This window comes from Salvelinus alpinus, chromosome 27, assembly GCF_045679555.1.
Source record: "Salvelinus alpinus chromosome 27, SLU_Salpinus.1, whole genome shotgun sequence".
Classification (NCBI taxonomy): domain Eukaryota; kingdom Metazoa; phylum Chordata; class Actinopteri; order Salmoniformes; family Salmonidae; genus Salvelinus; species Salvelinus alpinus.
The window spans coordinates 39,103,099-39,116,116 of record NC_092112.1 but is presented as its reverse complement, the minus strand read 5'-3'; the positions used below and the strand labels follow the sequence as shown (position 1 = coordinate 39,116,116).

At 43.2% G+C, this 13,018-nt stretch overlaps 1 protein-coding gene across 1 annotated transcript; it reads right to left on the bottom strand.

Moving 5' to 3' along the window:
* Positions 1-1,894: 1,894 nt before the first annotated feature.
* Positions 1,895-4,467, bottom strand: LOC139555880 (photoreceptor cilium actin regulator-like). Its single transcript, XM_071369245.1, has one exon. The coding sequence runs from the start codon at positions 4,394-4,396 to the stop codon at positions 1,895-1,897; it is 2,502 nt and encodes an 833-aa protein (XP_071225346.1). The 5' UTR covers positions 4,397-4,467.
* Between the last annotated feature and the right edge of the window lie 8,551 nt (positions 4,468-13,018).

Below are 13,018 nucleotides of genomic sequence, written 5' to 3'. Positions count from 1 at the left end.
ACAGGAAAAGGCTGTTTCAGGTGTTTGACTACCCCCCTCAATCCTCACATACTTTGTGCCCCCTCTAAAATGATGGGTACATAATGCCACTGGGACTCATGCTCACAGAGAACTGTATGTGAGAGGAATCTGGAAGCTATTTATGGCTGGTTGAGATAATGTGGTGTTTAAGTCACACTGCTCTTCTCATGAAGCACAGACTATTTTTTTTACAACATTTCTTAGGAACAAAGTTAGAAAGAAGTAGAATTAAACAAAATACAAAAAAGGTGACGATGAATAATAATAACAATAATAAAACAACATTTATAAGCCAACACTGTAGTTACTGTATAACAAAAATGGCAACAGTTCAAACACAAAATGCAAATTCAAAAACAGTATGACATGAACAGGAAACAAATAATTTTACCAATATATAATTAGTCATAGTCAATCATACATTTTTATTTTCACAAATGTATTGACAGATTGCAAATATTACTATTATCATATATTATATCATTATTAATCTTCAACAAATCAACAAATCCTAATTAGAATATCATTTTTTAATTTAGTACATTTTATTGTTGTTGGAATAACGTTTTCAGTATTTACTGTAAAACTTAAGATATCAGAGGAAGTTTTAGAACCAACACATGTATTTAATATTTTTCTCCGTTGCAACCTAACACACTTTCTTAGAATAAACCTATTCTCCTCTCATTAGAAGAGACAGAAAAATGGAAAGACTCTAGCTTTCAGAGTCCTAATCCATAATCCCTTTCTATGCTCAATCCTCACCCTCTAATTCGCTCGGTAGATTCTGCCCTGGCAGGCTGCCATGAACTACTGCTCAGGATTCAAGTCAGTAGGAGCAACATCACTTGGATCTGATTGGTTCTCCCCTTCCGTCACAAGACCCTTGACCATCCTATAAAACAACAGGAAAATAATGGGCTTCAGTGCATGGGTGGATTATGAGGGGTAGCGGGCCAGGTAGCTGAGAGATGCAGTGGGGAAGGAGTTCTAATCTGCTCAGGATTATGCCAAAAGGTGGTTTTCAAGTTAAATCTGGAGCAAGTAGGTAGGGTGAGTGGGTGATGGTGATGGAAACGCTGCTAACAGGGTATTGGGTTAAAAAACAGATGCCTCACAAGTCCTCAACTGGCAGATTAATTAAATAGTACCCGCAAAACACCAGTCTCCACGTCAACAGTGAAGAGGCAACTCCGGGATGCTGACCTTCTAGGCAGAGTTCCTCTGTTCAATGTCGGTGTTCTTTTGCCCATCTTAATCTTTTCTTTTTATTGGCCAGTCTGAGATATGGCTTTTTCTTTGCAACTCTGCCTAGAAGGCCAGCATCCCGGGGTCGCCTCTTCGCTGTTGACGTTGAGACTGGTGTTTTGCGGGTACTATTTAATGAAGCTGCCAGTTAAGGACATGTGAGGCGTCTGTTTCTCAAACTAGACACTCTAATGTACTCGTCCTCTTGCTCAGTTGTGCACCGGGGCCTCCCACTCCTCTTTCTATTCTGGTTAGATCTTCAGTTTCTTGGCAATTTCTCACATGGAATAGCCTTCAATTCTCAGAACAAGAATAGACTGGCGAGTTTCAGAAGAAATTTCTTTGTTTCTGGTCATTTTGAGCCTGTAATCGAACCCACAAATGCTGATACTCCAGATATCAACTAGTCTAAAGAAGGCCAGTTTTATTGCTTCTTTAATCAGAACAACAGTTTTCAGCTGTGCTAACATAATTGCAAATCAGTTTTCAAATGATCAATTAGTGTTTTAAAATGACAACCTCAACATGCGCACGATGGTGCACGCGGACGCCTCCCGGAGCCGGTTTGATCATCACGTAAGGTGCACTGAACTTTTAGCTAGACCCAGGGAGTAAAGGGAGACACTCACCTCTCACTGTTATTGGTGATATTTGACTCACTTCCTCCAGTCCTGGCCTGTGATGTGCCTGGGACAAGGGACTCGTCTCGTTGTGTCATCAGGCTGGGTCTCTGGTCAGACTGGCTGCGCCTACTGACAGTCTGGGACCCTCGTGTTGACAGCCTGCCCCGAGAGGGCTCACCATAGGGCCTGGGTAGCGTAGAGCTACAGGAGGGGGTCCAGATCTGGGAGTTCCATTGGCTATTTTGACAGAACACCGATCGGGCATCATTGAAGGACACTGAGGGCGACATGTCTTCTTCACCACTCTTCTCTGTGCTCAATCTCAGGACCCGAGGTGAGGATGGACGTGAAGGTGGATTAGGCTGTGCAAAAGCAGGGGGGATTGGTAGTTCTTGGTGCGTAGAGGGACAAGAGGGTGGTAGGCGAACTCTGGAGACTGTTGGGATGGTTGGTGGCATGCTGGTGGGGTAATACTCCCCCTCATAGTGGTTGCTGCTTCCTTGCCTGAGGCTCACCCCAGCACTAAGGGGTCCTCGGACCCCGTGATCAGGTCTCGTAGGTGGAGATTCAGCTGCATTGCGCAGGTGGATGATCTTGCAGGCCTGACTGTATAGCGATGTGGCCTGATGATCTCCCCTCACCACGGTATCCTGCCTGATTGGTCCGACACTGCCACGGTTGGGCAGAACCGTCATGGTCTGCAACGAGGCCCTCAGGCGCTGACAGGTGGTGCTTGTTTGGCGTGGCACAGGGTGGCCACTCCTGGTGATGTCCTCCTCTTCCCCTTCCTGATCACCCGGGTTCTCCTCGTTGCTCTCATAGGAGTTGTCCATCAGGACCTCAGGGGGAGGTGGGGGCAGGTAGTCCACGTCTAGGTCCTCCCTGCCTTCCACTGGCCAGGGAGGACCTGGAGTTCCACTCCTCCTAGACCCCCTAAGGTGTGCACTAGTGAGCCTTTGGACTTGTCTAACATCCGTCCCACCACTGAATGTGTTTATGAGTCTTTTGACGGAGTTGCGGCCAGGGGGTTGTGGTGCTATCGCTGGTAGAGAAGTTGGTGTTTGGTTTGCCTTCATGGACCCTTTGAGTTCATATCTAGAAACCTTCTTCCTTCCTGAAGAGTGTCTCCTCAGAGTGTCGTCTCCCATCCGCTGGTCCAGATCTTTCTGTTGCAGCTCCTGAATATCGAAAGTTTCTATGGACTGTGAGTGTGGCGGTCTCACTGGCCTGCCCAAGGTGGCAGCGGTCTGGGGTTGTTTGGGTGGCTGCCTCTCACTGCGCTTGGGGGTCTCAATGGGGTCTGACGAGGAAGAGTTGGACCGCATTCTCCCTGACCTCTCTTCCTCTTCATCCTCCTCTTCATCATCATCATCCACTTCCTCATTTTCTTCCTCCTCCTCACCTTTATTAAGGCATACCTTGACAGGTGAATGGCTTAGGGGTGTGGGGCGAGCACTGCTACTGGACCCAGAACTCCCCCGTTGGCGACGGTGACGCTCTGATCCCGTCAGCGACTCGTTCTCTCCCCCAATGCCGCTGTCCTCGCTGTGAAGAGACAAGTCATCAAGGTTGCACTTGGCGGCTGCCTCCACGCGTGCCAGCACCTGGCGCAGACGCTCCTCTACCGCTCGCTTGGCCTGCAGCCTCTTGCCCAGTAGTTTAGATAGAGAGGCAAAGTAGTCTGCCGCATCTTCCAGTGCGGTGTCTCCCAGGGCTTGGACCGAGCTCCCCACCAGCTTAAACTTTTCAGTGGAATGCTGGAGCAGCTGCTGCAGCAGGTCTGGCGGGGGTTCTGATGGGTCAGCACTGGGCTTGGCAGGGATGGGAGCTGGGGCCCTTGTCTTGGAGGGCCAGGCCATGTGGTTGCCATGTTCCTTCAGCATCAGCTCGCCATCATCAGCCATCTCCTCTAGGGCCTGGTTGACCTCCTCGAAGCGCATTACAATGACTGTTATCATGGGCTGCAGGGAGAGGTGGGTCTGGGCGACCTGGTCCAGCATCTCCAGCAGGGTCTCACACTTGGAGATGTTGGGGTTCAGGTATTTGTAGGCGGCCTGGTGAGCTCTCACCATGTGCATGGGGAGGTCCACCTTTCCCTGCATGATGGAGGTATTTATCTCCTTTTCTTTTCGGCGACCCTGTTTGACGCCCTTATTTTTCCTTCGCTTCTCTACCTTTTTCGCCTGCTTTTCCAGTAATTTCTCACTCTGTATGTCTCTCACCTGAGACGTCATTTTGACCACGATTTCAGAGACAGCCCCTGGGTTTGACACAACGGCTGTGTTGGGGGCCATGTCAGCCACTTTGCCCAGAGGGGCCATAGGATTCACCGCTGATAATGAGAATTCCTCTAATTCTTTGTCAATATCCATATCGTCAATATCTTGGTTTTCTCCCTCAACAGGCTTGATGTCACCCAACGTTGGTGGTCCTGGCAGCGGAGCCTTGTGGATCCCATCTGCGACCCCTGGGAAATGCTGACCCTTGGATGGGGAACAGCCCATTTTTACGTCCCGATGTCGAAAAATAATTTGTATTTAAGTTCTCCGTTTACGATGTAATTTCAATAAAGAGATACAGAACCAAATCTTTAGCCTCGTACGTGTGGATTGTCTTGCTCATCCATTGGTGCGTATGTTTGATTGCCTTTGAAAACTTGTGTGTTCAGCAGGGTGCATATCTTACAAAAACTTAATAACAATTCAGCTTCTCAATCAATCTTCTTTACTGGGTTCTTCAGTAGATGGATCATACCGAATATCTGTCATTTTAACTTTCTTCTGGGTTTTGTGGATGTGCAGTCCGGTTGAGGCTTCTGGAAGCTATGCAGTCCTCCCCAACGAAACAGAGCTAGAGAGACTGAGGAGCTAAAAGGATCAAGTAGGATTGGAGGACTCATGCACACAGATGGTCACATTAAGTGAATGATGCACGCACGCACGCACACAAATGCACATAATACTAAGCCCATCAAGGTCATCGGGGCCAAGTTTGTCAGGTGTCTTTTTTAGCCTCTTCCACCACATGTCTAATGAATGTTTACAGGCAACAGTGGAGTTAAGATAAGAGACAGGAAGCTGCCCATGTTCCCTAGTTGAGTTACTTTGTTTTGTTTCCCAACTGTTCTTGTTCACAGACACATACCACACTCTCCTCCTTGTGTCCTGTAAAGTTTCCCTTGTCTTATGTTTCTTAATGTACAGGCACATATTATTTACTGAATTGAAAAACTGATATAAAGTCATCTAAAAGTTCTAAGTTCATTTTGATAATAAATCAAACCAACTGATCAAACCAAGGGTCCATACTGAATTGCAATACATACACGTTTAAATATAGTTGTAATTGATCAGCAGACACCAGAAGTCATAAAATACAGGGTACATTGAGATGTTATGTTTATAGTTTCACTAACACCTCTGTTAATCTTCTTTCTGAGTAAAGTGTGGGAGTGTGCTTTGCGAGAATTGAACCCCCCCCCCCCGCTCCAAAGCTGAACATTTCCCAGTGAGGTATATTTTATAACCTTGAATTCCTCTTCTGGTGCGTGCCTGTCAAGTTTCCCAGAAGAGACACATGATTGAGATTATGAAATTCTACACAGACGGAAATGAATGAACCACAACAGGGATCTTTCTGCTAAATTAGACATATTGTATTTCCTCAGTGCCTAATCTACTCATACCAAAGCATACATATAACCTGTTTGCTCTGCTTGGATCATATACATTTAGACATATTGTATGTCACAGCTTCTGTCATACATTGGACAGGTCATACTTGTGGGTATACATCAGGGCTAAGATAGGAATCCAGGGTAATCATGCCCAGTCTGAGCCCATAGTCAACTGTCTCAACGCAGTAAGTATCCCACTGTAATCCCTGCCACACCTGGTTAGTCAGGTGCACACACCAATGTAGGCTACAAGGACATCACCTCCCACTGGGCACAAACTGCTTTAATCAACATTGTTTCAGCGTCATTTTTTGATGTATTTTGTGATGTGGAATCTAGGTGGAAAACACATTGGATTTGTTGTTTTGAGGCTGGCATTTCAACCACAGGATTACGCCATCATGGTAACCAAATTTCAACATAGACAAACCTTGTATAAAATATGTTGAATTTCTACCTTTAAAACAATGTCAGATCTTCGACATTATATCCACTATCAGAAAACAAACTATAGGCTGAGCAGCTCCTCCTACTGAAGAATGTATCTATCTACAGCTACCCTTTGACCTCCCATCCAGGTTTTTAACTCACTACAACCCTGCTTCGCTATGATATTTGTCACTGACTATTACCAATGTGCTATTGTGAAAATGATTGTTGAGAGGTCTCCACTTAAACGAAATAGATTCACTGTTGCTATCGAAGTCATTCCAAAGGATAGGTTTAACAGAGCAAATTAAATGTAACCATACTTTATCACTCATACTGTTTATATCATCAATGATGCTATTTAGGCCTATAAAGCATTTGTAAAGTCATCAACAGCTATTGTTTCAATTATCCCAGAATTAAACTAAAATGCAATACAACAGGCTTAAGGTTTCAAGATCTGGTTGATTTCAAAATGTATATTTAGTGATACTGAATTGTGTTTGGTTGTCAACGCAACCAAAAATCATCTTCATGATCTTCATCTTCATCTCAACCAAAAATCTAAATTAAAGAATAGGACTAAATCAAATCAAACTTCATTTAAAGTGCATTTAAAGTTTGATTTGATTTAATCCTATTATTTAATTTAGATTTTTGGTTGAGATGAAGATGTGAATCCAATATATCAATTAATACTTAGACAAACTGGAATTAAAGCCAGACTAAGTCAGTGGCAAAGACGGAACTATCCAAGCAAAAGATAAATCTCCTTCAAATGTTGATATTTGGTTGCATTGTAAACCAAATACAATTCAATATCACCTTTGAAATACAATAAATAGCCTACTAGCTTGTTTAGTTAAGAAATGTTATTTTGGATGCATGTCTCCAACTCAACCTATAATACAATCCAAAGAATGGGATTAAGGCAGTGACTGAGATGGAACTATCCAAGCAGTAGATACATCTCCTATAAATGTTGATATTTGGGTTTGTTTTCAACCAAACACAATTCAATATTACTTTTGTAATACAGTAAATAGCCTAAAGTTAAGGTTATTTTACAAACTAATGTGTGTATGTGACCAATACGATTTGATATGATGTAACATTCAACCTTAAAATGAGTAACACATCCATGGCCACATTGAGGTTACTGGAACTATATTTATTCTTATATAAGATAGCATGCATAGGTTGTTGCAGGCCTGTGGAGATCTTCCCAATTGCTGTAATAATCTGCACAGTATCTCGAATGCCATTGATCACTTGCACAATGTAGGCCTACTTTTAATGTCATCTCAACTGCAATCCAGGTTATTTAGTTCTGCTATTAGATGGCTCACAGTGACAACACATGAATCTGTTGTATAAGTAAACAAAATATCTAACATTGTATTCCCATTTTAACTTTGCTGTGCTTTTAAATGGTTGAAACGCAATGATAGACATTTGGGTGACAACTAAACCAAAAATCTGACCTTGTCTTTTCTATTGGAATTTGGTTGTGCTTTTAGATTGTTGAAAACATAGTGACAACACATTGGAAATTCAACAAACCTTTTGCTGTTTTTTTGAGTGGGAAAATATAGGTTGTAATCTCATTTATCAACGTCTCAAACAAATATTACCTAATATCCGTAAACAGCGTGGTGTGCCCAGAGGGCTGTGTCATGACTGTCCTGTGAGGGTCAGAATGGGTCAGATTGGTGGGGGAGAATAGTCAGTAGGGAGATTTTGAAAACGAATGTCATATTGTTTTTCATTTTGTGATGTCAGTAAAAATTGTACGGACAAAATACTGTAATTTGGGAAGGATACCCCCTTTATCTGTGAAGTTTCCATCCAATACGTTGTCTATGTGATATGACTATTTATGGAAGTATTTATGTTAAGATAGGAATGTGATTTTAGGAGTCATAAGGGGATAACTTTTAATCATATCCTTTGCACATTAAGTAACCACTCCCCGAGTGAGGTCAGAAGAGCGTGTCAATGTGATGGAACTGTCCTTTTCAACCAGAGTGCTTAAAAGGACTGGCTAAGAATTAACATATAAGACCAGAACATTGCCAGGTTGCTGCTGTGTGTGTAAAGTGTTCTGGATCCTGAACCTTGAATAATCAACACGAGGTGTAGGCTAGAAACTCAGTCAGATGTTGAGAAAAGCGAATTGAAGTGGGACCAACATACTACGCTGCAAACCATCCCATCCTACTACGAGTCTCAAATCACTGTATGCTCCTAATCTCATCACCGAGGGGAACCGTTGACGCGGCTGGCTAACCATCACCCTAGGAGCATCGTCCAGAGTGAAAAGACGTAAGTATCACGTTTTAGGACAGACCCAGATGCAGACAGTGTCAAAGTAACAAAAGTTTATTACTAGAACAGGGGGCAGGCAAATGACAGGTCAAGGGCAGGCAGAGGTCAGTAATCCAGATCATAGTCTAAAAGGTACAGAACTACAGGCAGTCTCAGGGTCAGGGCAGGCAGAGGTCAATAATCCAGTGTGGTGTGACAAGGTACAGGATGGCAGGCAGGCTCAGGAGCAGGCAGAATGGTCAATACCAGGAAAACTAGAAAACAGGAACTATAGAAAAGACAGGAGCAATGGGGAAAACGCTGGTAGGCTTGACAAACAAAACGAACTGGCAACAGACAAACAGAGAACACAGGTATAAATACACAGGGGATAATGAGGGGAGATGGGAGACACTTGGAGGTAGGTGGAGACAAGCACAAAGATAAGTGAAACAGATCAGGGTGTGACAGTAAGAAGATGGAAAAGGTGGGAACCCCCCTTTTTGACACCCGAGCCTTACTAGCGTGCCGCTGAAAGGCCAAACCAACATTCTTCCGAAGGAGGGCTCATTCCGACAGAGAAACGGCGAACGACATTAACGGCATTAACACGTAAATACATTCATGATTTCTTATTCCAAACGGGCGGCGTTCGTGTTCTAGAATGCATCAATGATAAATGTCCTTTTTCTCTCTCTCTCTCCTCCCCACCCCTCTTAATTTGTTGTGTATAAGCTGCCATATTTTGTCAGTCCACTAGCGACTTTTCTTCTCATGTCTTATGTGTGTATGTTTTCCTGTTTTCTACATTTTAATTAGCTAGTAAATAAATAATCAAACAAATTGGTGTGGTACTGAATCATGAGTAAGGTTGTTTTTTTGCAGATGCATGAGGTTACGAATTAGGATATGATTAGAGGTAATGATTATAGATGAAATAGGTAAAGACCTTATAGAGTTTACTTCGGGAGATGGTAACTCTCTAAACAACTTCTTCTGTGGTGCCCCAAATCCTAATGAGTTAATTGTTACATGATTAATTTAATCGGGTAACAATTAAACATAGTTAGTGGATTAAATAAATAACAGTCATCAGATTAATGAATGTAAAGTCACGACAGCTGTTTGTACTTCTCTGTTAGGGAATCAGATGTAGCTTAGTCTGTGAAAGGTCTGTTGTTGCCACTTGCCTTATATATTTTTATAAACCTCCATCACTTCCTGCTTATGGCAGAATTTATGATTTATGTTGATTAGCCTATTTGTGTTATTCCCTTAGCCTCTTAGCATGGCTCCATCAAAACATAAAAAGTAACTGAAATAGCATTGTTCTTCTACATAGAATGACTTGTATGCTGATATTGTAACTCCACCACTGCTTATGTATTGCCTTTATTTAACTTAGAGGCAGATAGGAGCTGTTGTCTTCTGGGAACTATAGTAGCTATTACTGTATGTGCTCCCGTCAGGACATGCAGTCAATTTGAAGTTGGGGCGACATAAAGAACACCTCCGACCCAGTTGGGGTGACTGGGCCCAATGGCCCTGTCTAGAGTTGAAGTGGAGCTACGAGGGGTGTCAGACCCTTGAGGGAGGTATGGCCTTCTGATCTCAGTGCCGACTCCAGAGTCTGTGGAAGTAGTATCTAACTTCCCTCCCCTCAAACCCAGTGCAGAGTAGGCCTACCACATAGCCTCTGGGGAGGAAGTGGCAGAAGATGATGCCATAGCTGGAGACTAGAATAGAAGTGGCCTGGAGGGTGGCGCTCTGTTCATGCCTGAAGATATAGATGGGGATGAAACACACCCACACAAAGAGGTACATTAGTATGCTAAAGCTAATGTAGCCTGTTTCGCTGAACTCTGTGGGACTTTCCTGCATTCGAAGGCCGAGAGGAAGGGGACCAAGGCAAGCAGAGCTTTACCCCGACCTATGAATTTGGGGCCCACATCACACTGGTGTTGGATCTGCATACTCTGTGGGGATGTTGTGTTGCCTACCTTGGGAGAGTCAACGATCATCAAGAGGGTGCAAATTACCCCCTGGACAGCAGTGACGAGTGATGATTACTGGAGGCTTGTAATGAAGGCGCTCCTGTTTCTCTCGATCGAAGGCGGGAAAGGCCAGAAACGTGCGGAAGGCCTTGACTAGAATGCAGGAGACACACAGTGTGAAGCCCAAGCCGTACATGGTCTGGCGAGCTCCACCGAGTTGGAGGCTCGGTTTGCCTATGAAACAAGTAACGCTCGCAAAACTTACTGATAGCCTAGCCGACAACTTCAGCTCTTTTCATGGGCAGATATTCTTTGTGCACTAAGAAAATAATAAAGATGATAAACAGTAGCACCACCTCAAACATTTGCCGAAGACACCAGGGCAATGGGATGACCGTCGTTCCACCTGGCTTGCAATGGGTCCACTCCTTAAGGGACCAAGTGCCATTTGAACACTTGCAACAGTCGTGCTGATCTACGAGAAGCAGGGAAACATGGCAAGATATTATACTTGCCACTGTTGGGATACATTTTCATATTCAAGCGTGAAGTGCATAAAAGAGATATGAGATTAGACAACATACAGTCAAATAATATGACAGGTTTAATAGAAGCATTGGAGCAATAAAGTACATAGGACAAAATGAACTAAAGAAGAAATGTCTTGACGCCCTGCTGTCAGTGAAGGTCCCTTCTACACATGGGGTGCAGTTGTAGCAGCAGGACACATTGAAAACTTTCTTCACAAAACTGGCAAAAATGTGGAATAATATTTTCTGTTTCAACTTACATTTTTTCACCTGATATGTGGTATCTCCCCCTTACTTTGAATGTTCTCCATCTTTTCCCCACAATGTCAATTTATAACCACCCTGCATCCCATTGCTGGTTTGCTTCTGAAGCTAAGCAGGGTTGGTCCTGGTCAGTCCCTGGATGGGAGACCACATGCTGCTGGAAGTGGTGTTGGAGGGCCAGTTGGAGGTACTCTTTCCTCTGGTCTAAAAAATATTCCAGTGCCCCAGTGACACTGCCCTGTGTAGGGTGCTGTCTTTCGGATGGGATGTTAAACAGGTGTCCTGACTCTCTGTGGTCATTAAAGATCCCATGGCACTTATCGTAAGAGTAGGGGTGTTAACCTCTGTGTCCTGGCTAAATTCCCAAGCTGGTAAAAAAAATTAAAGTAACCATCCACAGTAGCCTAGTGGTTAGAGCATTGGGCCAGTAACTGAAAGGTTGCTGGATTGAATCCCTCAGCTGGCAAGGTAAAAATCTGTTGTTCTGCTTCTGAGCAGTTAACCCACTGTTCCCTGGGCGCTGAAGATGTTGATTAAGACAGTTGCCTGCACCTATCTGATTCAGAGGGGTTGGGTTAAATGTGCAAGGTGCATTCAGTTGTACAACTGACTAGGTATCATGTTTGTTGAAGGTGTACCCTGTGAGAAAGACCTGATCGTGATGGAGAGCCATGTGAGTGAGAGAGCAGCAGTCTAAAATAAAAAATAAAAAATATTTTGAAGGTATAGGCTATGTTACATTGATTTATAATAATTTTTTTAAAGGTCTGCATCAGTGGCTTGTGGAAGCCAGGAGATGCTAAATGTGTTTAGGTTAATTACCTTGAGACCGACAGTTATTTTCTTCACAATCACCGGCTGACTACATTTTGTGACCGCCACAGCCCTAGTGGCTGCATCATGTTATGTACATGTTTGTGATAGTTTTTCAGCATAAAAAAATACACGGAATGGAGCTAAGCACAGGCAAAATCCTAGAGGAAAACCTGGTTCAGTCTGATTTCCACCAGATCTATGATCAACAACCAATTTGACAGAGTTTGAAGAATTTTATAAAGAATAATACAATAATTGGCAAATGTTGCACATTCCAGGTGTGGAAAGCTCTTAGAGACTTACCCAGAAAGACTCACAGCAGTAATCGCTGCCAAAGGTGCTTCTACAAAGTATTGACTCAGTGGTGTGAATACTTATGTAAATTAGATACTTCTGTATTTCATTTTCAATAAATTAGCAAACATTTCTAAATCCTTTTTTTTCTCACACTTTGTCATTATGGGGTATTGTGTGTGGGTGAGAGGCGGGAAAAACGATTTCATCCATTTTGTATTCAGTCTGTAACACAAGAAAATGTGTAATAAGTGAAGGGGTGTAAATACTTCCTTGTTACAGTATGTCCTGAACAAAGTTGTGTGAAGTATACCTAATCCAGAGGTGAAAGAAACGCACACCAATTTAGGCGAGGTGCTGGCTAGCGGAGTAGATCACTTAAAATTTTTAAGGAGATACACTGATCTTTACAGGAAACCTACTGATCGTAACAGTTTGTTGAGGGCTGATAATTGTCACCCGCTTCCCTTGAAAAATAGTTTGCCCTACAGCCAATTCTGTCGAATCAAAATAATTTGCAAAAAACAATCAGATTTCGACAGATATGGCTGAGACAAAGAAAATTCAAGGAGAGGGGGTTCAAAAATTGTCAGATTAATACTGCCATTGAGAAAATTCAAAACAAACCGAGACATGATCTTTTTCAAGTCTTGCAAAAAGAAGCATTCTTGCGTTCTAACTACCCGCTATTCAAAGTGCTCTGAACAAATTATGGGAATCGTTCACAAACATTGGCACATTCTAAGCTCCGATGACAGTATCAGTTATATGTTTTCGGACCCTCCCTTGGTCGTATTCTCGCGGGAAAGAAATCTC

Bases quoted from the DNA above. Each gene is read 5' to 3' on its own strand.
- LOC139555880 (XM_071369245.1), bottom strand. From the start codon at position 4,396: ATGGGCTGTTCCCCATCCAAGGGTCAGCATTTCCCAGGGGTCGCAGAT.